The sequence below is a fragment of the Chlorocebus sabaeus genome, chromosome 26 (assembly GCF_047675955.1).
Source record: "Chlorocebus sabaeus isolate Y175 chromosome 26, mChlSab1.0.hap1, whole genome shotgun sequence".
Taxonomy (NCBI): Eukaryota; Metazoa; Chordata; class Mammalia; order Primates; family Cercopithecidae; genus Chlorocebus; species Chlorocebus sabaeus.
In genome coordinates this window covers 25,619,116-25,646,846 of record NC_132929.1, presented here as the reverse complement: position 1 = coordinate 25,646,846, position 27,731 = coordinate 25,619,116, and the positions used below count along the sequence as shown (strand labels likewise).

General features: G+C 36.7%; 1 protein-coding gene across 3 annotated transcripts in view; it reads left to right on the top strand.

Annotated features, from left to right (window-relative positions):
* ATP8B4 (ATPase phospholipid transporting 8B4 (putative)) overlaps positions 1 to 27,731 on the top strand; it is a 257,660-nt gene that overhangs the window by 138,754 nt on the left and 91,175 nt on the right. For all 3 annotated transcript variants that reach the window (XM_038009971.2, XM_073012166.1, XM_073012167.1), the window contains 2 exons: positions 665 to 873; positions 11,427 to 11,470. In XM_038009971.2, the coding sequence (XP_037865899.2) occupies positions 665 to 873; positions 11,427 to 11,470 (253 nt within the window). The remainder of the gene's footprint in view (positions 1 to 664; positions 874 to 11,426; positions 11,471 to 27,731) is intronic.

Genomic DNA, 27,731 nt, shown 5'->3' with positions numbered 1-27,731 from the left:
AAGTTCTCAACAGCACATTTCTTTAGATCAGACATCAGACAAACATCTTCAATAATAATTAGTTTCCCCTACCACAGAGTTCCCCAACTCCCAGGCCACAGACCTGAGCTCCGCCTCCTGTCAGAGCAGTGGCAGCAGCATTAGATTCTCAAAGGAGTGCAAACCCTATTGTGAACTGCGCAGCGGTTTATATATTGCAATGTAATAATAGAAATAAAGTGCATATTAAATGTAATGTGCTTGAATCATCCTGAAACCATCCACCTTCCCCTGATCTGTGGAAAAGTGTCTTCCACAAAACTGGCCCCCAGTGACAAAAAGGTTGGGGACCACTCCTATCATATAGGAGGAGACACAAACTAATACGCTACACACAAAATCTCCACTGGGCCTGTTTAATGTAGAAAACCATGAAACATTCCCTAAAGCTTTATCCTAAGCTGGCTTATTGCTTTATGGTGTTGCAGGAAATGACTTGGAAAAGTTTATAAGCAGAGTCTGCTGAGAAGCTTCTGAAGATCCCTGTGACCTAGGGACAAAGCATCCACATTTTCCTCTAAACGCTGAAGACTTTGGCAGACTTCTTATTTTGGCAAAATATTGTATGTTCTGAAATTAATGGAGCATTTCTTTTTTTTTTTTTTTCCACTTTAATGGATGACAGTGTGGAAGTAATTCGTCTAGGACACAGTTATTTTATAAACTGGGATCGGAAGATGTATTATTCTCGAAAAGCAACACCTGCAGAGGCTCGGACGACCACGCTCAATGAGGAACTGGGGCAGATTGAGTACATTTTCTCCGACAAAACGGGTACCCTCACTCAAAACATCATGACCTTTAAAAGATGTTCCATTAATGGGAGAATCTATGGTAAGAGACACAATTCCTTTCTCTTAACGGTATTGTTAACAATTTCTTGAATAACTGACCCCGTTAAAAAAAATTTTAAAATCCAAAACAATCACTGGCTTTCTTATTAATACGGCACCATCAGCATCTACCATATAGATGCTGGTATGCTTGGCAGACAGTAAATTCTCACTGAATATGTATTGGATAAATGTTGAGTAATTTACATGAAACTTTGGATTTATTGCCATTTATGGATAAAGAAGAGGGTTAGATATGATAACTCTCTGAAGTTCTTTCCAGTGCTCTGTGGGATTCTTTATTATTATTATTATACTTTAAATTCTGAGATACATGTGCAGAACGTGCAAGTTTGTTACATAGGTATACATGTGCCATAGTGGTTTGCTGCACCCATCAACCTGTCATCTACATTAGGTATTTCTCCTAATGCCATCACTCCCCTAGCCTCCACTCCCCAACATGCTGTGGTGTGTGATGTTCCCCTCCCTGTGTCCTTGTGTTCTCATTGTTCAACTCCCACTTATGAGTGAGAATATGTGGTGTTTGGTTATCTGTTCCTGTGTTAGTTTGCTGAGAATGATGGTTTCCAGCCTCATCCGTGTCTCTGCAAAGAACATGAATTCATCCTTTTTTATGGCCGCATAGTATTTCATGGTGTATATGTGCCATATTTTCTTTATCCAGTCTATCATTGATGGGCATTTGGGTTGGTTCCAAGTCTTTGCTGTTATGAATAGTGCTGCAATAAACATATGTGTGCATGTGTCTTTATAGTACAGTGATTTGCAATCCTTTGGGTATATACCCAGTAATGGAATTGCTGAGTCAAATGGTATTTCTGGTTCTAGATCTTGAGGAATTGCCACAGTGTCTTCCACAATGGTTGAACTAATTTACACTCCCACCAACAGTGTAAAAGTGTTCCTATTTCTCCACATCCTCTCCAGCGTCTGTTGTTTCCTGACTTTTTAATGATTGCCATTCTAACTGGCATGAGATGTTATCTCATTGTGGTTTTGATTTGCATTTCTCTAATGATCAGTGATGGTGAGCTGTTTTTCATATGTTTGTTGGCCACATAAATGTCTTCTTTTGAGAAGTGTCTGTTCATATCCTTTGCCCATTTTTTGATGGTGATGTTTTTTTTTTCTTGTAAGTTTGTTTAAGTTCCTTGTAGATTCTGCATATTAGTCCTTTGTCAGATGGATAGATTGAGAAAATTTACTTCCATTCTGTAGGTTGCCTGTTCACTCTGATGATAGTTTCTTTTGCAGTGCCGAAGCTCTTTAATTAGGTTCCATTTGTCAATTTTGGCTTTTGTTGCCACTGCTTTTGGTGTTTTAGTCATGAAGTCTTTGCCCATGCCTATGTCCTGAATGGTATTGCCTAGGTTTTTTTCTAGAGTTTTTATGGTTTTAGGTCCTATGTTTAAGTCTTTAATCCATCTTGAATTAATTTTTGTATAAGGTGTAAGGAAGGGGTCCAGTTTCAGTTTTCTGCATATGGCGAGCCAGTTTTCCCAACGCTATTTATTAAGTAGGGAATCCTTTCTCCATTGCTTGTTTTTGTCAGGGTTGTCAAAGATCAGATGGTTGCAGGTGTGTGGTGTTATTTCTGAGGCCTCTGTTCTGTTCAATTGGTCTATATATCTCTTTTGGTAGCAGTACCATGCTGTTTTGGTTGCTGTAGCCTTGTAGTATAGTTTGAAGTCATGTAGCATAATGCCTCCAGCTTTGTTCTTTTTGCTTAGGATTGTCTTGGCTATATGGGCTCTCTTTTGGTTCCATATGAAGTTTAAAGTAGTTTTTTCTAATTCTGTGAAGAAAGTCAATGGTAGCTTGATGGGGATAGCACTAAATCTGTAAATTACTTTGGGCAGTATGGCCATTTTCACAATATTGAATCTTCCTATCCACAAGTATGGGATGTTTTCCCATTGTTTGTGTCCTCTCTTATGTCCTAGAACAGTGGTTTGTAGTTCTCCTTGAAAAGGTCCTTCATATCCCTTGTTCGCTGTATTTCTAGGTATTGTATTCTCTTTGTAGCTATTGTGAATGGGAGTTTACTCATCATTTGGCTCTCTGTCTATTATTGGTGTATAGGAATGCTTGTAATTTTTGCACATTGATTTTGTATCCTGAGACTTTGCTGAAGTTGCTTGTCAGCTTAAGGAGATTTTTGGCTGAGACGATGGGGTTTTCTAAATATACAATCATGTCATCTGCAAACAGAGATAATTTGATTTCCCCTCTTCCTATTTGAATACACTTTATTTCTTTGTCTTGCCTTATTGCCCTGGTCAGAACTTCCAATACTATGTTGAACAGAAGTGGCGAGAGAGGGCATCTTTGTCTTGTGCCGGTTTTCAAAGGGAATATTTCCAGCTTTTGCCCATTCAGTATGATATCGACTGTGGGTTTGTCATAAATAGGGTCTTATTATTTTGAGATACATTCCCTTAATACCTAGTTTATTGAGAGATTTTAGCATGAAGGGGTGCTGAATTTTATCAAAGGCCTTTTCTGCATCTGTTGAGATAATATGTGGTTCTAATCATTGGTTCTGTTTATGTGATGGATTATGTTTATTGATTTGCATATGTTGAACCAGCCTTACATATCAGTGATGAAGCCAACTTGATCGTGGTGAATAAGCTTTTGGGCATGCTGCTGGATTTGGTTTGCCAGTATTTTATTGAGGATTTTCGCATTGATGTCCATCAGGGATATTGGCCTGAAATTTTCTTTTTTTGTTGTGTCTCTTTCCGGTTTTGGTATCAGGATGAGGCTGGCCTGATAAAATGAGTTAAGGAGGAGTTTCTCTTTTTCTCTTGTTTGGAATAGTTTGAGAAGGAATGGTACCAACTCCTCTTTGTATTTCTGGTACAGTTCAGCTGTGAATCTCTCTGGTCTTGGACTTTTTTTGGTTGGTAGACTATTAATTACTGCCTCAATTTCAGAACTTGTTACTGGTCTATTTAGAGATGCAACTTCTTCCTGGTTTAGTCTTGGGAGTTTGTATGTGTCCGGGAATTTATCCATTTCTTCTAGATTTTCTAGTTTATTTGCGTAGAGGTATTTATAGTATTCTCTGATGGTAGTTTGTATTTCTGTGGGATTGGTGGTGATATTCCCTTTATCATTTTTTATTGTGTCTATTTGATTCTTCTCTCTATTCCTCTTTATTATTCTGGCTAGTGGTCTATTTTGTTAATCTTTTCAAAAAACCAACTCCTGGATTCATTGATGTTTTGAAGGGTTTTTCGTGTCTCTATCTCCTTCAGTTCTGTTCTGATCTTAGTTATTTCTTGTCTTCTGCTAGCTTTTGAATTTGTTTGCTCTTTCTTCTCTAGTTATTTTAATCGTGATGTTAGGATGTCGATTTTAGATATTTCCCTCTTTCTCCTGTGGGAATTTAGTGCTATAAATTTCCCTCTAAACAGCTTTATCTATGTCCCAGAGATTCTGCTACATTGTTCCTTTGTTCTCATTGGTTTCAAATAACTTATTTATTTCTGCCTTTATTTCATTATTTACCCAGTAGTTGTTCAGGAGCAAGTTGTTCAGCTTCCATGTAGTTGTGTGGTTTTGAGTGAGTTTCTTAATCCTGAGTTCTACTTTGATTGCACTGTGGTCTGAGACTGTTTGTTATGATTTCTGTTCTTTTGCATTTGCTGAGTAGTGTTTTACTTCCAATTATGTGGTCAGTTTTAGAATAAATGCAATGTGGTGCTGAGAAGAATGTATATTCTGTTGATTTGGGGTAGAGAGTTCTGTAGATGTCTATTAGGTCCACTTGGTGCAGAGCTAAGTTCAAGTGCTGAATATCCTTGTTAATTTTCTGTCTTGTTGATCTGTCTAATATTGACAATGAGGTGTTAAAGTCTCCCACTATAATTGTATGGGAGTCTAAGTCTCTTTGTAGGTCACTGAGAACTTACTTATTTTATGAATCTGGGTGCTCCTGTATTGTCTGCATATGTATTTAGGATAGTTAACTCTTCTTGTTGCATTGATCCCTTTACCGTTTTGTAATGCCCGTCTTTGTCTCTTTTTATCTTTGTTGGTTTAAAGCCTGTTTTGTCAGAGACTCGGATTGCAACCTCTGCTTTTTTTTTTGCTTTCCATTTGCTTGGTAAATATTCCTCCATCCCTTTATTTTGAGCCTATGTGTGTCTTTGCATATATCATGGGTCTCCTGAATACAGCACAGCAATGGGTCTTGACTCTTCATCCAATTTGCCAGGGTATATCTTTTAATTGGGGCATTTAGCCCATTTACATTTAAGGTTAATATTGTTATGTGTGAATTTGATCCTGTCATTATGATGCTAGCTGGTCATTTTGCCCATTAGTTGATGCAGTTTCTTCATAGCGTCGATGGTCTTTACAATTTGGTATGTTTTTGTAGAGGCTGGTATGGGTTATTCCTTTCCATATTTAGTGCTTCTTTCAGGAGCTAAGGCAGACCTGGTGGTGACAAAAATCTCTCAGCATTTCCTTGTCTTTAAAGGAGTTTATTTCTCCTTCACTTATGAAGCTTAATTTGGCTGGATATGAAATTCTTGATTAAAAATTCTTTAAGAATGTTGAATATTGGCCCTCACTCTCTTCTGGCTTGTAGGGTTTCTGCAGAGAGAACCACTGTTTGTCTGATGGGCTTCCCTTTGTGAGTAACCTGACCTTTCTCTCTGGCTGTCCTTAACATTTTTTCCTTCATTTCAACCTTGGTGAATCTGACGAGTATGTGTCTTGGGGTTGCTCTTCTCAAGGAGTATCTTTGTGGTGTTCTCTGTGTTTTCTGAATTTGAATGTTGGCTTACCTTGCTAGGTTGGGGAAGTTCTCCTGGATAATATCCTAAAGAGCATTTTCCAACTTGGTTTCATTCTCCCCATCACTTTCAGCTACATGAAATGTAGGTTTGGTCTTTTCACATAGACCCATATTTCTTGGAGGCTTTGTTCATTCCTTTTCATTCTTTTTTCTCTAATCTTGTCTTCATACTTTATTTCATTAAGTTGATCTTCAATCTCTCTGATATTCTTTCTTCCACTTGATTGATTCAGCTATTGATTCTTGTGTATGCATCATGAAGTTCTCGTGCTGTGTTTTTGAGCTCCATCGGGTCACTTATGTTCTTCTCTAAACTGGTTATTCTAGCTAGCAATTCGTCTAACCTTTTTACAAAGTTCTTAGCTTCCTTGCATTGGGTTAGAACATGTTCCTTTAGCTTGGAAGAGTTTGTTTTTACCCACCTTTTGAAGCCTACTTCTGTTAATTCGTCAAACTCATTCTCTGTCCAGTTTTGTTTGCTTGCTGGTCAGGAGTTGTGTTCCTTTGTAGGAGAAGAGGCGTTCTGGTTTTTGGAATTTTCAGCCTTTGTGCACTGGTTTTTCCTCACCTTTGTGGATTTATCTACCTTTGGTCTTTGTTGTTGGTGACCTTCGGATGGGGTTTTGTGTGGACATCCTTTTTGTTGCTGTTGATGCTATTCATTTCTGTTTGTTAGTTTTTCTTCTAACAGGCCTCTCAGTTGCAGGTCTGCTGGAGTTTGCTGGAGGTCCACTCCAGAACCTGTTTGCCTGAGTAACACCAGTAAAGGCTGCAGCCCAGCAAAGATTGCTGCCTATTCCTTCCTCTGGAAGCTTTGTCCCAGAGGGGCACTTGCCAGATGTCAGCCAGAGCTCTCCTGTATAAGGTGTCTGTCGACCTCTGCTGGGAGGTATCTCCCAGTCAGGTTACCCGGGGTGTCAGGGACCCACTTGAGGAGGCAGTCTGTCCCTTAGTGGAGCTAGAGCACTGTGCTGGGAGATCCGCTGCTCTCTTCAAAGCTGGCAGGCAGGAACATTTAATTCTGCTGAAGCCGTGCCCACAGCCACCCCTTCCCCCAGGTGCTCTGTCCCAGGGAGATGGGAGTTTTATCTATAATCCCCTGACTGGGGCTGCTGCCTTTCTTTCAGAGATGCCCTGCCCAGAGAGGAGGAATCTAGAAAGGCAGTCTGGCTACAGAGGCTTTGCTGAGCTGTGGTGGGCTCTGCCTGGTTCAAACATCCCGGCTTTGTTTACACTGTGAGGGGAAAACTGCCTACTCAAGCCTCCATAATGGTGGGTGCCCCTCACCCCACCAAGCTTGAGCGTACCAGGTCAACTTCAGACTGCTGTACTGGCAGTGAGAATTTCAAGCCAGTGGATCTTAGCTTGCTGGGCTCCATGGGGGTGGGATCTGCTGAGCTGGACCACTTGGCTCCCTGACTTCAGCCCCCTTTCCAGGGGCATGAACAGTTCTGTCTCACTGGCATTCCAGGTACCACTGGGGTATAAAAAAAATTCCTGCAGCTAGCTCGGTGTCTGCCCAAACGGCTGCCCAGTTTTGTGCTTGAAACCCAGGGCCCTGGTAGTGTAGGCACCCGAGGGAATCTCCTGGTCTGCAGGTTGTGAAGACCATGGGAAAAGCATAGTATCTGGGCTGGAATGCACCATTCTTCATGGCACAGTCCCTCAAGGCTTCCCTTTGCTAGGGGAGGGGGTTCCCTGACTCCTTGCACTTCCTGGGTGAGGCAACACCTCACCATGCTTCTGCTCACCCTTCGTGGGCTACACCCACTGTCTAACCAGTCCCAGTGAGATTAGCCAGGTACCTTAGTTAGAAATGCAGAAATCATCCCCCTTCTGCGTTGATCTCACTGGGAGCTACAGACTGGAGCTGTTCCCATTTGGCCATCTTGCCCTGGTCTCCCCAGCTGTGTGATTCTGTTCTGTAGTGCTCAATAGAACCATGTCCTAGGGTGGTCAAGTTCTTGATTATCTGAGTTATCTCAGTAAGGGCAGCATTTTATACTTGATTCCTATCAGCTCTGGGGTTTATGTAAGTGCACAGGGTTTTGGGAATCTACTATTCATTTACAGGGCTGCCTTGAATGGCCAGATAAGCTGTTTCATTAATACCCACTTCTTGTTTGTGTGCTTTTCTCAGAATACATGCTCTATATTTGGCTTTTCAAGCATTCTATTTATATGTGACCCTTGTCACCCCAACGCTGGCCGATTTGCATATTGTTCCTTCTGCTGAGAGCACAGAGGCTCTGCAGAACTTTCTGTGGATTCCTCTGGTCTCCCAATGTCCCTTCACAGGACTCTGAGTGTCCAGTTTCTCAATACAGAAATCTCAGGAAGTAAAGGAAATCCAAAAAAGAGGGAAAACCTTTCCTTTGTCCCCTGATGGGAAACTTCATACATTGCCAAGTATTTTAAAGCAAGATTTGACCCTGAACAAAACTAAGAAATAGAAGAAGTTGATGTTTGCAATCTCCTACTTTTTGACTTCCTTTGGTTACCCACACCCATATAACCCGTGGTCATTATGGTTTCCTCAGCTGTCTTCCACTCTCAGTTTCCTCTCCTGTCTTCTCTGGTAGTGGACAAGATGATTTCCAACCTGGATTTCCACAAGCCCACAGTGGTATTGTTATATCAATATATTAATCTTATATCAGTATCATAATGGCTGGTAAATAACAGAACCTTTCCTTAAAAAGTTTCCATTGGACATTATTTTCAGAGGCTTTCTAAAAATATTGCTTTAACCCAAAAAGTAGTTTAAATGGGAAACTTTTAATCAGAATATTGAAAATATTTTGAATTTTGGGGACCTTTGGGATTTTTTTTTTTTTTTTTGGCCACATATTGATCTAATAATACAATCACTTCTAGGAAGCAATCTTAAAGGAATTATCAGACATGTGGACCAAGATTCATTTGTAGAAATGTTTATCACATTTTGTGATAAAGGTTCTATTTTTGGAGAAGGCCCTTGACTTTCACAAGATCTTTGCAAATCTCCAAATTCACAAATCCCATGATAGCTTGTAATTCCTCTCATGAAATGCAGGAAAGTAACTTAAAGATTTAAGTGATCCTTTAGACTCTTATTTTATATGCTATTATAATTTATAATGCATTTATAATACCATTAAAAGAAATTCTTACTAAAGCACTCACAGAATGTTTCAGAATCATTTTTCCTTGTTTTCATACAAGTTGGGCATATTAATATCACAGATGCAGGCCTTGGGAAAATGTAACATTCGACTGTAATTTATCTAAATCTTCTATTTCCTGGGTAAGAAATATTATCTTCTTAGGCAATTTTTCTTCACTTTCATCACCAGCCCTGTAAATGGGCTTTTATTATAGGGAGGAGGCAGACCATTTAACACAAAGACACATTTTTTTTTCTTTTTCTTTTTTCCATCATTTTATTAGAGTGACTGCGTACAGGGTAACCACTAGAGCATAACACAGTGAATTTGAGATTTAAATTCCAGGTGCTAGGCCAGGTTCATTCACTAGCTCAGGGACTCCTCCCACACCACAGCCATACAGCATTCCAGATTCAGACCAATGCCCCAGAGAAACAACAAATAGAACTGCTTGTCGAGTGGTTGGTGCTCATAGCATTGTATAGCGAAGAGAGAGAGAACTTAGATTAAAAAACCCACTATACTTACTTTAGTTTTCATTTAGTCATGTCATTTTGAACCATTCTTTGGTTCTCTTATTCATAAAACAGAATGAAGAGCTTCACTTTGCAAGTTTATTATAAGGATCAGTGATAATTTAAAAGCCTGGCACAGGTTGATTCAAGTAACTCTTTTTGTTTTTTTTTTTTCAACTTTTAAGTTCAGGGGTACATGTTCAGGATGTGCAGGTTTGTTACATAGGTAAACGTGTGCCATGGTAGTTTCCTGGACAGATCATCCCATCACCTAGGTATTAAGTCTAGCTGTTCTTTTAGCTGTTCTTCCTGATTCTCTCCCTTCCCACATCAACAGGCCCCAGTGTGTGCTGTATCCCCCATGTGTCCATGTGTTCTCATCATTCAGCTCCCACTTACAAGTGAGAACATGCAGTGTTTGTTTTTCTATTCTCATATTAGTTTGCTGAGGATAATGGATTCCAGCTCCATCCATGTCCCGGCAAAGGATATGACCTCATTCCTTTTTATGGTTGCACAGTATTCCATGGTGTATATGTACCACATTTTCTTTATCCAGTCTATCAATGATGGGCATTAGGTTAATTCCATGTCTTTTCTATTGTGAATAGTGTGGCAATGAACATCTGTGTGTGTGTATCTTTATAATAGAATGATTTATATTCCTTTGGTATATACCCAGTAATTGAAATGCTGGATCAAATGTTATTTCTGCCTTTAGGTCCTTGAGGAATCGTCACACTGTCTTCCACAATGGTTGAACTAATTTACAGTCCCACTGTAAGAGGTTCTTTTTCTCCACAACCTTGCCAGCACCTGTTATTTTTTGACCTTTTAATAATAGCCATTCTGACTGGTGTGAGATGGTATCTCATTGTGGCTTTGATTTGCCTTTCTCTCCAATGATCAATAATGTTAAGCTTTTTTTCATATTTTTGTTGTCCTCATTTATTCTTCTTTTGAGAAGTGTCTGTTCATGTCCTTTGCCCACATTTTAATGGGAGTTGACAGGTTTTTTCTCTTGCACGTTTGTTTAAGTTCCTTGTAGATTCTGGATATCAGACCTTTGTCAGATGGATAGATCACAAAATTTTTCTCTCATTCTGTAGGTTGTCTGTTTACTCGGATGATAGTTTCTTTAAGTCACTCATTATTATTATAAGAAATATAATCCTGGCAAATAGTATGAAACCTTCCAATGCCAAGTAAAAATTAAAAAAAATTAATGCCTCACAATAGGGAAAGTGAAAGTAAATTATGCTACATCTATAATCATGGGCTACTATACAACGATTCAAAATAAGATTCAAAACAATTTGATTGATAGGATAAATTCTCATGGTTAAAAACTGTAAGAACAAGAAGTTTATGAACAATGTGGTGAATATATGTGTATATAAAAATACACAATGAAAATCATTCTACAAATACTAGTTATTTCTGGATGAAGGGAAGTGATTTTTATTTTCTATTGTAAATGTCCCCTATTTTCCATTATACCTGTAATAAGTACATATTAGCTTTATACTAAGAAAAAAGTTATTTTAAATTTCTGGCATATGGGGGGCTATGTTATCTGACTGCAGAAAGTACTGGCATTGTTTAAGGTTTACATGCTAATTTGACCTTGATATTACACAGATGTATCTGGCCCAGACCAAGATAGGCAAAGTTCTGCATTGCGGAGAATTGATCTGGCAAGGGTATAATTTTGGATTTCTCAACAGTGGGAATAACGTGGAAGAAATTTGCCTCTTGCAAATATCATAGATAATGTAATAACAGAATGATAACATTTACAGAGAAACATGATTGCTTCTTTTTTGTTTTAATGCCTACTGCATTTTAGTCCTATCTTGGGTAAACACGAATGTCTCACTGCATAATTGCCATATTTAGGGTTACAATTTGAAAACACTCCTAAAACCATTCCCCTGTTTAAATTCATAATGCCATTTGGTAATGGTGATATAATAAATAATAAGTGTATTCCTTAAAACTAAATGTCTAATCTAATTTCAATTTCACTTTTAATTCTCAATTTTTGTTTTGTCAGGTGAAGTACCTGATGACCTGGATCAGAAGACTGAAGTAACTCAGGTGTGGAAGTGATCAAGTTTTATTCTTAGTTTCAATTTCAAATTATATGTGGTTTTAAGAAAATGATAAACTTTTAGTGTCCTGATTTCCACTAAGACCAGATGAGATACTTAATGCATAACATTAAAAAATAGATTAATATGATTCAGAATTCCTTCTTATACTACTGAACCAACCACAGAGTTCCTCCTGTTTTTTATTCTTGAGATATTTATGCAGATACAAGGAATCATATTTCCTCACCTTTTACATAGTGGAGAAATATAATTACATAGGTGGTGGCATAATTTACATAATGTTCTTCAACTTTCTCAACAATATATCTTGGAGATCTTTCCAGATTAGTTTTAAAAAAGTACTTTCTCATTCTTTTTAATGGCTGAATGGAATTTTGTTATATTGATGTTCCAAAATTTATATGAAGACATTTAGGATTTTCAATATTTTTCTAGTAAAGAAAATGCAGCAAAAAAGCCCCAAAACTGGATACATATGTTATTTCACATGTTAGAGAATATAGAATCTGTTTCTAGAAATAGAATTGCTAAATCAAAAGATATATGCATTTGTAATTTGATAAATATTGCAAATTGCCTTCTTTAGAATTTATAACAATTTACCCTGACACAAACAAGTGTAAGAATGTCTGATTTCCCCCACTCTCACCAACACGTTTTATCAAAGTTTATGATCTTTGGTGAGATTATATGAAAAATGGGTACATCAATATTCATTCTAATTTTAACTTCTCTTATTATAAGTGAGGTTCAACATGTTTTCATATGTTTGAGAGCTAATTATGTTTCTGTAAGTTTCTGGTTCGTAAATTTTTTACCCATTTTTTTCTATTGGGTTGTCTATTACAAAAATTAATTTGTATATTTCTATACTGGGGAAAATAAGTATTTGTCTGTGAAATGAGTTTTATGTATTCTTTTCACAATTTGTCATTTGTCCCATGATTATTTTTTCTGGTATTTTTGCCATGAGAAATATTTTATTTTCATGTAATTGAGTTTATCACTTTTTCCTCCATCACTGAGTTTTATGTCTTAGATACAAAGCACACCATCATTATAGAGTTAATGTTTTACGTTTAAATCTTAGATTCATTTGGATTTTATCCTGGTGTAGAAGGTAAAGCATAAGTCCAACTATATTTTTCTCCAGGTGATTACTGACTTTACCCATTTATTTAAAAGCCTGTCCTCTTTTTCACTGATTTGGGATGTTACCTTTATAGCATGCCAAACTCTTGTGTACTAGATCTATTACTGAATTTTTGATGTGTTTTCTTTCTATGCATATGTTAGTATCATACAGTTTTAATTGTTGACAAAGGCTGGGTGTGGTGGCTGATGGCTGTAATCCCAGCACTTTGGGAGGGTGAGGTGGGAGGATCACGTGAGGTCAAGAGTTTGAGACTAGGCTGGCCAGCATGGTGAAACCCTGTCTCTACTACAAGCATAAAAATTAGCCAGGTGTGGTGGTGGATGCCTATAGTCCCAGCTACTTGGGGGGCTGAGGCAGGAGATTTGCTTGAACCTGGGAGGCAGAGGTTGCAGTGAGCTGAGATCTCACCACTGCACTCCAGACTGGGAGACAGAATGAGACTTCATCTCAATAAAAAAAAAAAATTATTGACATTGACAAGGCTCTAACATTTGGTAAGACTAATTGTTTTTCAGTGCTCTTTTTTTTTCTGTAGATTTCTCTGAACTGTTTTGCTTAAACTTTCCTCACGATTTTTTGTTAGAATGATGTTAAATTTATTGATTATCTTAAGAAGTGTTAATATGCTTATGATGTTGAATCTTCTTATCCAAGAACATAGCATGTATTTCAAGCTACTTAAGTCATATTTTGTGCCTCTCAGAAGCATTTTCAGGTTTTCTGCATAAATACGTTACTCACTAAAAAAAATTATTCCCAGGTATGCAATTAATTTTGGGGGGTTCTTTGAAACCAATGAGAACAAAGACACAACATACCAGAATCTCTGGGACACATTTAAAACAGTGTGTAGAGGGAAATTTATAGCACTAAATGCCCAGAAGAGAAAACAGGAAAGATTTAAAATTGACACCCTAACATTACAATTAAAATAACTAGAGAAGCAAGAGCAAACACATTCAAAAGCTAGCAGAAGGCAAGAAATAACTAAGATCAGAGCAGAACTGAAGGAGATAGAGACACCAAAAATCCTTCAAAAAATCAATGAATCCAGGAGCTGGTTTTTTGAAAAGATTAACAAAATTGATAGACTGCTAGCAAGACTAATAAAGAAGAAAAGAGAGAAGAATCAAATAGATGCAATAAAAAATGATAAAGGGGATATCACCACCAATCCCACAGAAATACAAACTACCATCAGAGAATACTATAAACGTCTCTACACAAATAAACTAGAAAATCTAGTAGAAATGGATAAATTCCTGGACACATACATGCTCCCAAGACTAAACCAGAAAGACGTTGAATCCCTGAATAGACCAATAACAGGTTCTGAAATTGAGGCAATAATTAATAGCCTACCAACCAAAAAAAGTCCAGGACCAGATGGATTCACAGCCGAATTCTACCAGAGGTACAAAGAAGAGCTGGTACCATTCCTTCTGAAACTATTCCAATCAACAGAAAAAGAGAGAATCCTCCCTAATTCATTTTATGAGGCCAATATCATCCTGATACCAAAGCCTGGCAGAGAGACAACAAAAAAAGAGAATTTTAGACCAATATCCCTGATGAATGTCGATGCAAAAATGCTCAATAAAATACTGGCAAACTGAATCCAGCAGCACATCAAAAAGCTTATCCACCATGATCAAGTGGGCTTCATCCCTGCGATGCAAGGCTGGTTCAACATATGCAAATCAATAAACGTAATCCATCATATAAACAGAACCAAAGACAAAAACCACATGATTATCTCAATAGATGCCAAAAAGGCCTTTGACAGAATTCAACAGCCCTTCATGCTAAAAACTCTCAATAAACTAGGTATTGAGGAGACGTATCTCAAAATAATAAGAGCTATTTATGACAAACCCACAGCCAGTATCATACTGAATGGACAAAAACATCCCTTTGAAAACTGGCACAAGACGGGAATGCCCTGTCTCATCACTGTTATTCAACATAGTGTTGGAAGTTCTGGCCAGGGCAATCAGGCAAGAGGAAGAAATAAAGGGTATTCAATTAGGAAAAGAGGAAGTCAAATTGTCCCTGTTTGCAGATGACATGATTGTGAACAGGCAACCTACAGAATGGGAGAAAATTTTTACTATTTACCCATCTGACAAAGGGCTAATATCCACAATCTATGAAGAACTTAAGCAAATTTACAAGAAAGAATCAACCCCATCAAAAAGTGGGCAAAGGATATGAACAGACAATTCTCAGAAGAAGACATTTATGCAGCCAACAGACACATGAAAAAACGCCCATCATCACTGGCCGTCAGAGAAATGCAAATCAAAACCACAATAAGACACCATCTCATACCAATTAGAATGGTGATTATTAAAAAGTCAGGAAACAACAGGTGCTGGAGAGGATGTGGAGAAATAGGAACACTTTTACACTGTTGGTGGGACTGTAAACTAGTTCAACCATTGTGGAAGAGAGTGTGGCAATTCCTTAAGGATCTAGAACTAGAAATACCATTTGACCCAGTCATCCCATTACTGGGCATATACCCAAAGGATTATAAATCATGCTGCTATAAACACACATACACATGTATGTTTATTGTGGCACTATTCACAATAGCAAAGACTTGGAACCAACCCAAATGTCCATCAATGATAGACTAGATTAAGAAAATGTGGCACATATACACCATGGAATACTATGCAGCCGTAAAATAGAATGAGTTCATGTCCTTTGTAGAGATATGGATGAAGCTGGAAACCATCATTCTGAGCAAACTGTCGCAAGGACAGAAAACCAAACACTACATGTTCTCACTCATAGGTGGGAACTGAACAATGAGAACACTTGAACACAGGGTGGGGAACATCACACACCGGGGCATGTCGTGGAGTGGGGAGAGGTGGGGAGGGATAGCATTAGGAGATATACCTATTGTAAATGATGAGTTAACGGGTGCAGCACACCAACATGGCACATGTATACATATGTAACAAACCTACACGTTGTGCACATGTACCCTAGAACTTAAAGTATAACTTAAAAGCCCTAAAAAATTTTTATTTTTCTAAAGTACAAGTTGAATACTGAATTTAGCAATACCCCTTTGTCACCTATGAGGATAACAAAATATTTTTTCTTCCATGGATCTATTAATATGATAAATCATATTAACAGATTCAATTTTATCCATATTTTCCTGGAATAAATGCCACTTGTCATGTTAAACTGTTTTTTAATGTGGTACTAGATTCTGTTTACTAATGCTTGGTTTAGATATGCACATTGATCTTTGTAAGAGACATGGTTCTGCAGTGTTCTTTTTTGGGGTAATAATTGTTTTGCTACCAATGTTATATTTGCTTTAGAAACACAGATGGGGATCCTTCCTTCTTTTTGTATTCTGTGGGACAGTTTACATGAAATCAAAATAATGTATGCCTTAAAGTTTTCACAAAATCCCCCTATAAAATTATGTTGACCTGGTGCTATTTCAGGTGGTAGCTCTTAGATAATGTTCTTATGTTCTCGTCTACAGTAGTTATCTGTTTAGAATTTCTATCTCTTTTGGAGTGATTTGGAAAATTATATTTTCTTAGACTATTGTCTAATTCAGTCAGATTTTCACATTTATTTGCAAACACTCATAAGTCTTTTAAATTCACATTTATTTACAAAGACTCGTAAGTCTTTTAAATTCACATTTCTTTTCACATTTATTTGAAAAGACTCATAAGTCTTTTAATTTCCTCTTTATCTGTGGTTCTTTTTATTATTTATCTTTTGTTTTTGTCCTTTCCTGTCTTGCTTATGTTAGCAGTTTAGTTGCCCCTTTCTCCCACAAAAAAGTATAGCTGTTGGATTTACTTATTTTTTTTCCTGCATTTTAATCAATAACTTCTGCTTCTTTATTAATGCCTTCTTCATTCCTTAAATTTTTTTTTTGTTTTGCTTTTTCTTACTTCATACTTGGATGCTTTATTTATTTTTATTCTTTCCTGTTTTTTAAGAATACAAATATTTAAGGTTAACAATTTCCCCCTGAACGCTGCTTTAGTTTTATTATGTATATTTTGGCATGTAGTTTAATAAGGTATTTTAATTTTATTTTTATATGATTATTTTATCTTTATTTTTGTCATATCAGTGAGTTCAAATTGAACCATTGAGTTTGAACCACAAATTTTTAAGGAAGAATTTAAAATTTGCAGATGGTAAGGGCTTTTTTCTCCCTAATTTTATTGCACTTTTAATGCAAGAATATATTTTTATTGTTTCTACCTTTTAGAATTTATTGAGGTTTTCTTTGTGGCTTAATAAGGTTAATTGTTATTAATGTTTCAGGACCCTTAAGAAGAAAGTACTTGTATTCTCTTTTCATAAGGTAGGAATTAGCTATGTATAATTTAGCTCTATCTTGTTAAAGATATAATTGGTCTTCTATATAATTATTTATCTTTTATTTATGTTAATCTGTTTGAGTTGAAGAAGCTAATTAAACTGTTCTGATCATACTGTCTGTCTATAGGTCATATATATACCAAAGTCTGTTTTATTGAGTATTGGTGCTAGTTTTTGGTAACATTGATGATCATAATGGTTTAACTTTTATTATGAATTACGGATTTTAACATTAAAAGTACTCTTTTTTGACTCATTCAATTCTTCTTGGCCTGATTGAAACCTCATTTGATGTTAAGATAATTATTTTTGGGTATTTTTCATTTATATTTGCCCACCTTTTATTTTCAAAGTTCCTGAATTACTTTGATTTAGGTATATCTTTTGTGTAGAACACAGGGCTGTAGTTTGCCTTTGCTTTAAGTTCCAATCTTTTAATGAGTTTGGCTCATTTATGTGGGGCTATACCTTGTCTTGGTTCTGTTACAACATTTTAGGTTATTATTTTTTGTCTTTATAATTCTTAATAATTATTTCCTTATATAGTCTCTTTCTTTTACTCTGTGTGTGTGTGTGTTTCTTGTAATATTTAAGGAAGTATTTTATTGTTTCTGTACTGTATACTCTCAAGTGTTTACATAATACTTTAAATTTTTTCTTAAGGCAGTGTTGATCAATTTCCTAATATGAATAATGATGAGATTATTATTTCTCTTTCTTTTCCTCATATTTTCCTAATATTTTTCTTAATAGTACTTTTAATCTGAAATGTATATTAATTTCTATGAGTCGATTTGCAGCTTTAAATGATATTTTTTCATTTTCAGATACCAAAATAAGGAAATCAGCATGTTCTTCCAATTTCTTTTAGCAATCTTTTCATGTAGTCAAGTGTGTAATATTTGCATTTTTTTGTCATCCTAATCTATTGGTTTTAGACCTATTTTTCCAGCTAAAGATATTTTATGTTCACCACTAACTAGTCCCTTTCTCAGTTATCTCAGTTTTTTTTTCAGTTATTTTTCCATTTGGCTGAAGTTTATCCTCTAATTTCAAGAATGCTTCATAAGAAATATCTGTTCAGGCCAAGTGTGGTGGCTCACACCTATAGTTACAGCACTTTGAGAGGCAAGGTGGGAGGACGGTTTGAGGCTCGGAGTTTGAGACCAGCTTGGGCAACATAGTGAGACACTGTCTCTACAAACAATAAAAAAACCCAATTAGCTAGGCATGCTAGGGCACACCTGTAGTCCTGGATACTTGGGAGGCTGAGATAGGAGGATCACTGGAGTCCATCAGTTCCAGGCTGCATTCCAGCCTGGGTGACAGAGTGACACTGTCTCAAACAAAATCTGTTCAGAACTATTTGTTGACTTTATATTTGAATGGCAGTTTGTCTATAAACTCTTTGGGCCAATTTCTTCTCTGGATGGTTTTAGGGAAGTCCAAGGCCAGTGTGTATTTTAGAACTTACTAGTCATATAATAATACATACACTTATTTTAAATATTTTAAAATTTAAAAACTTATAATGCAATTGTGTTCAAAATTTATTACACGAACAAAACAATCTGTGATTAAATAAGTTTCTATGATTCTGGGACCAACATAAGTAACTGAGTGTCTTGTATATAGGTGATCTCATATACCTGGATAAAGTGTATTATTCTACAATCTCTAAGACAAAGCATCTGTCGAACTTATTTCCCATCGAATGTTTTTGAAAAGACATTATTACAGGGATAGTACTTGAGTCATAAACTTTTAAAAGTATATAGTGTACATTCCAGAAGTCAGTAAATTAATAGGTATCTTATTTACTATTGGATCTTTTCCCACTATTTTATTCTGTTCTTTATTGAATTCCATTGTATTCATTTTGTTTCTATTTTTTACTCTCAACAAATTTTTAAGTGTTGAGTATGGTATTGTTAACTCTAAGCACATAGCAAATCTCTAGAATTTTTTTTTTTTATGTTCCATGTCTGAAACTCTACACTAATTGCACAGCAAATCACCTTATTCCCATTTACCCAGTATCTGGCAAAAACCATTCTATTTTATGTTTTGATGAGTCTGACTACTTTAGAGACCTCATAAAAGTGGAATAATTCTGTATTTGTCCTTCTGTGACCAGCATTTTTCATTTATAATAATGTCAAGAGTCATCCATATTGTAGCATGACAGGATTTCCTTCTTTTTTATGGCTGAATAATATTCCATTGTATTTATCTATCACATTTCCCTTATCTATTCATCCGTTCATGGACATTTAGGTTGCTTCCACCTCTTGGCTATTGTGAATAATGCGGCAATGAACATGGGAGTGCAAATATCTTTTCAAGATCCTGATTTCCATTCTTTTTGGATAGATAAGGGATTGCAGGATAGTATGGTAGTTTTATTTTTAATTTTTTGAGGAACTTTCATACTGTTTTCTACAGTGACTACATCATTTTACATTTCTATGAACAGTGCACCAGGATTCCAGTCTTTCTACATCCTCAACAATACTTGGGATTTTCTGTTCTGTTTGTGTGGTTTTTGTTTGTTTGTTTTCTTTCTCCCGCTTTTATTTTAGAATCAGGGTACATGTGCAAGTTTGTTACAAAGACATATTGCAGAATGCTGAGGTTTGGGATACAGTGGAACCCATCACCCAGGTAGTAAACACAGTGCCCAAGAGGTAGTTTTTCAGCTCCTGTCCTCCTCTCTCTATGCTACCTCTAGTAATTCCCACTGGCTATTGTTCCCATCTTTGTGTCCATGTGTGCCCAATGTTTAGCTTCCACTTATAAGTGAGAACATGTGGTATTTGGTTTTCTGTTTCTGCATTAGTTTGCTTAAGATAATGGCCTCCAGCTGCATCTGTGTTGCTGCAAAGGATATAATTTTGTTCTTTTTTTAATGGCTGCATAGTACTGCGTAATGTTTATTTACCACATTTTTAAAATCCTATCCACTGTTGATGGGCATCTGGGTTTATTCTATGTTTTTTGCTATTATGAATAGCAATGTGATAGGCATATGGGGGCAGGTATCCTTTCGGTAGAATGATTTATTTTCTTTTGGGAATATACCCAGTAATAGGGTTGCTGAGTCAAGTGGTAGTTCAACTGTTAGTTTTCTGAGGAATCTCCAAATGGCTCTCCACAGTGGCTGAACTCATTTAATTCCCACCAAGAGTGTGTAAGTGTCCCCTTTTCTCCACAGCCTCACCAACATCTGTTGTTTTTTGACTTTTTAACAAACATTTTTCTGACTGGTGTGAGATGGTATCTCATTGTGATTTCGATTTGCGTTTCTCTGATGATGAGTGATAATGAGCATTTTTTCATGTTTGTTTGCTACGTGTACACTTCTTTTGAGAAGTGTCTGTTCATGTCCTTTGCTGACTTTTTAGTTAGAATATTCATTTTTTACTTGATTAGTTAAGTTCCTTAACAATTCTGGATATTAAGTCTTTGTTGAATGCATAGTTTGTGAATATTTTCTCCCAATCTGTAGGTTGTCTGTTTACTCTCTTGATGGTTCTCTTGCTGTGCAGAAGCTCTTTAGTTTAATTTAATTAGGTCCTACTTATCAATTTTTTTTTGTTGCTGTATTAGGGTTCTCTAGAGGGACAGAACTAATAGGATAGATGTATATATGAAGGGGAGTTTATTAAGGAGTATTGACTCACACAATCACAAGGTGAAGAGATTGCTAAGTTTGTGCAGAAATCACAAACATTCTTTTACACCCACAATAGGCAAGCAGAGAGCCAAATCATGAATGAACTCCCATTCATAATCACTACAAAGAGAATAAAATACCTACGAATACGTCAAACAAAGAATGTGAAGGAGCTCTTCAAGGAGAACTACAAACCACTGCTCAAGGACATAAGAGAGGACACAAACAAATGGGAAAATATTCCATGCTTATGGATAGGAAGAATCAATATCGTGAAAATGGCCATACTGCCCAAAGTAATTTATAGATTCAATGCTATTCCCATCAAACTACCATTGACCTTCTTCACAGAATTAAAAAAGCTATGTTAAATTTCATATGGAATCAAAGAAGACCCTATATAGCCAAGACAGTCCTAAGCAAAACTAACAAAGCTGGAGGCATTGCATGCTACCTGACTTCAAACTATACTACCAGGCTACAGTAACCAAAATAGTGTGATACCAGTACCAAAACAAACATATAGACCAATAGGGCAGAAGAGAGACCTCAGAAATAAGACCACACATTTATAACCATCTGATCTTCGACGAACCTAACGAAAACTAGCAATAGGGAAAGGATCTTCTATTCAGTAGAAGAAAACCTCGGCAATACCATTCAGGACATAGGCATGGGCAAAGACTTCATGACAAAAACACCAAAAGGAATTGCGACAAAAGCTGAAATTGACAAATGGGATGTAATTAAACTAAAGAGCTTCTGCACAGCAAAAGAAACTATCATCAGAGTGAACAGGCAACCTACAGAATGGGAGAAAATTTTTGCAAGCTACCCATCTGACAAAGGTCTAATATCCAGAATTTACAAGGAACTAAAACATATTTCCAAGAAAAAGACAACTCCATCAAAAAGTCGGCAAAGGATATGAACGGACACTTCTCAAAAGAAGACACTTACATGGCAAACAAACATATGAAAAAAAACCTCAACATCCCTGATCAGAGAAATGCAAATCAAAACCACAATGAGATACCATCTCACGCCAGTCAGAATAGCAATTATTAAAGAGTCTGGAAACAATAGATGCCGGGGAGGTTGTGGAGAACTAGGAATGCTTTTACACTGTTGGTGGGAATGTAAAGTAGTTCAACGATTGTGGAAGACAGTATGACGATTCCTCAAGGATCTAAAACCAGAAATACCATTTGACCCAGCAATCCCATTACTGGGTATATATCCAAAAGAATATAAATTATTATACTGTAAAGACACATGCAAATATGTGTTTATTGCAGCACTATTTACAATAGCAAAGACATGGAACCAATCTAAATGTCCATCAGTGATAGACTAGATAAAGAAAATGTGGTACATACACAGCATGGAATACTATGCAGTCATAAAAAGGAATGAGATCATGTCCTTTACAGGGACATGGACGAAGCTGGAAGTCGTCATCCTCAGCAAACTAACACAGGAACAGAAAACTAAACACTGCATGTTCTCACTCATATGTGGGAGTTGAACATTGAGAACTCATGGACACAGAGAGGGGAACAACACACACCAGGGCCTGTTGAGGGGTGGAGGATGAGGGGAGGGGACTTAGAGGACAGGTCAATAGGTGCAGCAAACCACCATGGCACATGTATACCTATGTAACAAACCTGCACGTTCCGCACATGTATTTTGTTTTTTGTTGTTGTTTGTTTAAGAAGAAATAAATAAAATTATCCAGTCTGTGAAAAAAAAAAGAAAAAGAAAAAGAAAAAAAGTAGGGAAGCTGACAGTGCAGCCTTCAGTTTGTAGCTGAAGGCCTGAGAGTCCCTGGCAAACCACTGGCATAAGTCCAAGAGACCAAAAGCTGAAGAACTTGGAATCTGATGTTTGAGGGCCAGAAGCATCCCGCACAGGAGAGAAAGATGAAGGCCAGAAGAGTCAGCAAGTCTGCTCTGTCCCACTTCTTCTGCCTGCTTTATTCTAGCCTTGCTTGCAGCTGATTCGATGGTACCCACCCAGATTGAGGGGGGGTGTGCCTCTCCCAGTCCACTGACTCAAATGTTAATATCCTTTGGCAACACCCTCACAGACACACCCAGGAACAATAATTTGCATCCTTCAGTCCAATCAAGGTGACATTCAATATTAACCATCACAGTTGCTGTTATTTTTGAGGACTTAGCCATAAATTCTTTGCCAAGACCAGTATCAAGAAGAGTATTTCTTAGGTTTTCTTCTAGGATTTTTATAGTTTGAGGTCTTACATGTGTGAGATGGTGCCTCATTGTGGTTGGTTTGCATTTTCCAGATGATTAGTGATGTTGAGCATCTTTTCACGTATGTGTTGGCCATTCATATATCTTCTTTGGAGAGTATCTATTGAAGTCCTTTGCCCGTTGTTAAATTGGATCCTTTCCTTTTCCTTTTCCTTTTCCCCTTCCCTCCCCTCTCCTCCCCTCCCCTCCCCTCCCCTCCCCTCCCCCTTTGCTATGAGTTGCTAGGAGTTCCTACATATTTTGGCTAGTAACCCCTTATCAGATATATGATCTGCACATATTTCCTCCCATTCCATAAGTTGCCTTTTCACTCTGTTAATTATTTCCTTTGCTAAGCAGAGGCTTTTAAATTTGATATAGTTCCACTTATTTGTTTTGCTTTCATTGTCTGTGCTTTTGTTGTCATGTCTATGCAAGAAGTCATTGTCAAGACCAATGTTATGAAGCTCTTCCTCCATGTTTTCTTCTAGGAGTTTTATAGTTTCAGGATTATGTTTAAGTCTTCAATGTATTTTAATTTGATTTTTGTGTTAGATGTAAGGTAATGGTCCATTTTTTTTCTTTTGCCTGTGCATATCTGATTTTCCTCACTCTGTTTGTTGAAAAGTCTATCCTTTCCCTGTTGTGTAGGCTTGGAACCCTTGTTGAAATTCATTCAACTGTTTGTGTGTGGGTTTATTTCTGTGTTCTCTATTCTATTCCACTGGTCTGTCTTTATACCAGTACCCCACTGCTTTGATGACTGTAGCTTGTAACATGTTTGAAATCAGGAAGTGTGAGGACCCCAGCTTGGTCCTCCTTCCTCAAGATAGTTTTGGCTATCTGGGGTCATTTGTGGTTCCACACGAATTTTAGAATTTTTTTTTTTTTTATACTTCTGTAAAAGAAAAATGCCATTGAAATTTTGATAGGGATTTCTATGGTTCACTTTGGGCAATATGGAGATTTTAACAATATTAAGTCTTATACTCCATGACCATTGTATACATATTCATTTATTTGTGTCTTTAATTGCTTTCATCAATGTTTTCTTTCTTTCTTTCTTTTAATTTTTTTTTGAGACGGAGTCTCACTCTGTCACCAGTCGCCAGCCTGGAGTGCAGTGGTGAGATCTCAGCTCACTGCAACCTCTGCCTCCCAGGTTCAAGCGATTCCTCTGCCTCAGCCTCCCAAGTAGCTGGGACTACAGGAACGTGTCACCATGCCTGGCTAGTGTTTTGTGTTTTAGTAGAGACAGGGTTTCGTCATGTTGGCCAGGATGGTCTCAATCTCCTGACTTTGTGATCTGCCTACCTTGGTCTCTCAAAGTGCTTGGATTACAGGCATGAGCCACTGCACCCGGCCTCATCAATGTTTTCTAATTTTCAGTGTACAAGGGTTTTGAGAACCCTCATCTCAAATTGGGGCTTCAGCACCAGAGCAGCTAGCAACAGCCTTACCTTTATAGAAATGAAAGAGAGCTAGACATGGATGTTTACAGTGTGCCTTTCAGGGGATATTTCTTTTACCTGGTGGGTGACCTAATGCCTAGTTGTCCGATCATTTGCCAAGGAGTCCCTCACGTGGGAAACTTGCTTATATTGGCAGACACTCCTGTGGCTTTTGTCTGACCAGTGTTCAGTTTATGCCTGGCTGACCATTGTCCTGGTGCTGGGAGCTAGGCCTTGTGTTCCAGGAGCAACCCAGTCTGGGGCAGCCCCTGCTTCTTCAGATAGAAAATGTAAATTCAATACACCACCACGATAAGAAATAAGTTCAAATATTTTTACTTAGAGATCCTGGGCAAGAGGGTCTAATAGGTTAGGAGGGCAGTCCTTCATCCCTGGGTGACATGAAGCAGGAAGGAAGAGTCAGGCAGAGAGATTAAAAAAAAAAAAAAAAAAAAAAAAAAAAAAAAAAAAAAAGAGGGATATGTAAAGAAATGGAGTTTGAGTCACTTTAAGCTTACAGGCAAATGCTTGAATGATCTGTTTAAAGGAAGCAACAGGAAAGTGGGGAACCCAGTCTGCTAGGCAAGAGAAATGCCTGTAAGTTCTAATCTGTGGCTACTGCCTTAGTCCATTTGTATGTGGTATAGAACTGGGAAGTGTGTTAAGGATGACTGAGCCCTGCTTTTGTACTGAAAAAGTTGAACTTGTATTCAAAATGAATGCAAAGGCAGCATATAATTATAAGAATTTACTATAAGTCTTTCATCTCCTTCATTAATGTTATTCCTTAGTGTTGTGTTCTTTTTGATGCTACTTTAGATGAGATCATTTTCTTCATTTTTTGGGATTGCTTGTTGTTCCTATATAGAAATGCAACTGATTTTTGTATGCTGCAACTTTACTTCTTAAAATTTTTTATCTTGTAACTTTACAGAACTCATTTATTAGTTTTAATAGTTTTAAAAAATGGTGCACCTAGGGTATGTAAGATAGTGTCATCTTCAAATAGGGATAGCTTTACTTCTTCCTTTCCAGTTGGTATGCCTTTTCTTTCTTTTTCTTGTCTAACTGCACTGGCTAGGACTACTAGTATTAAACATTAAGTAGAAGTGATGAGAATGGGCATCCCTGCCATGTTCTTGATTTTACAGAAAAAGCTTTCAGGTTTTTGCCATTGAGTATGATGTTATCTGTGGGTTTTTCATGTATGGACTTTATTATGATGAGGTATTTTTCTGCTGTTCCTTTTTTGTTGAGAGTTTCTTTTTAAATCATGAATGGATGTTTAATTTTGTCAGATGCTTTTTCTGCATATTTTGAGATGATCATGTAATTTTATTCTTGTTCTGTTAATGTGGTGTTTCATATTGATTTTAGTATGTTGAATCATCCTTCAATCCCAGGAATAAATCCCACTTTGTTGTGGCATATGATCCTTTTAATGTGATTCAATTTACTAGTCTTTTGTTGGGGATTTTTGCATGTTAATTGGTGTAATCAGCTTGTAGTATACTTTTCTTGTGTTGTCTTTGTCTGGCTTTGTTGTCAGAATAATACTGGCCTTCAAAATGGGTTTGGAAGTGTTCCCTCTTGATCAATTTTTTTGGAAGAGTTTGAGTGGGATTGGCATTAATTATACTCTACCTGTTTGGTAGAATTCACCAGTGAAACCGTCTGGTCTTGGGCTTTTCTTTGTCGGGAGGTTTCAGATTACTGATTCAGTCTCTATACTAGCTATGGGTATGCTTAGGCTTTCTATTTTTCTTGATTTAGTTTTGGTCGTTTATATGTTTCTAGGAGTTTGTCTGTTTTTCTAGTGTTTCCACTTTGTTGGTCTATAATTTTTCATAAGTCTCTTAAGATTCTCTTAATTTCTGTCATCATTTGTAATGCTTTTTCTTTCCTTCATGGTTTTATTTATTTGAGCTTTTTCTCTTTTTTCTTAGTCTAGCTAAGGTTTTGTCCAATATGCTTCTTTTCAGAAAACCAACTCTTACTGTTGTTGTTTTTCTTATTGTATTTATTTCTTCTCTAATCTATGTGATTCTTTTCTTTCTGGTTACTTTGGGTTTGGTTTGTCCCTCTTTCTCTAGTTATTTTTTAAAATAATTTCAACTTTAATTTTGATTCAGGGGGCACATATACAGGTTTGTCACATGTCTCTAGTTCTTTGAGGTATAAAACTAAATTGTCTGAGATCTTTCTCCTTTTAATTATATGCATTTATTGCTATGAAATTCCTCCTTAGTACTCCTTTTGCTATATGCCATGAGGTTTGGCATGTTGTCTTTTCACTTTCATTTGTCTTGAAATATTTTCAAATTTCTTTTTTGAGCCAATGGCTATTCGAGAATATTGTTTAATTTCCACATTTTGGTAAGGATTCCACTTTTCCTTTTGCTATTGATTTCTAGTTTCATCACATTGTCATCAGAAAATATATTTGACATAATCTTAATCTTAAATTTGTTGAGATTTCTTTTGTGCTCTAACCTGTGATCTATTCTTGGCAAAAGTCTGTGCTACCTTGACACAGGATGTGCATTCTGCTGTTGTTGGGTGGAATGTTTTGTTGTATATATGTTGGGTTCATTTGGTCTATAGGGTTGTTCAAGTCCTCTGTTTCTGTCTGGATTTCCTATCTAGTGTTGAAAGTGAAATATTGACACTTGGATGATCTGATGTTGGGGGCATGTAAACTTATAATTGCTATATCATCCTGATGGATTGACCCTTTTATGAAATGTCCCTATCTGTCTCTTGTAATGGTTTTTGACTTAAAGTCCATTGTGTCTCTTTTAAATATGACCACCTCTTCTCTCTTTTGTTTGCTATTTTCATGGAATATATTTTCCATCCCTTCACTTTTAGACTATGTGTATCCTTAAATCTCAAGTGAGTTTCTTTCAGGCAGCATATGGTTGGGTGATGATTTTTAAAAAATCCATTTAATCACTTTATATCTTTTAATTGGTGAACTTAATCCATTCACATTTAAAGTAATTATTACAGGAAAAGATTTACTATTACCATTTTGTTACTCATTTTCTGTTATATAATAGTTCTTTTGTCTTTTTATCTCTTGCTATCTTCCTTTGTGTTTTGTCAGTCTTTTGTATTGAGATGCTTTGATTCCTTTCTGTTTTTCTTTTATATAAGTTCTATAGGTACTTTTTTCTGGTTGCCTTGGAGATTACATAAGACATTTTATAGTTATGATAGTTTAAGTTGATAACTTAAATTTAATCACATACAAAAATGCTATACTTTTACATCTTCCTTTTCTTATTATTGTTGTCACAATTTACATCTGTTCATATTAT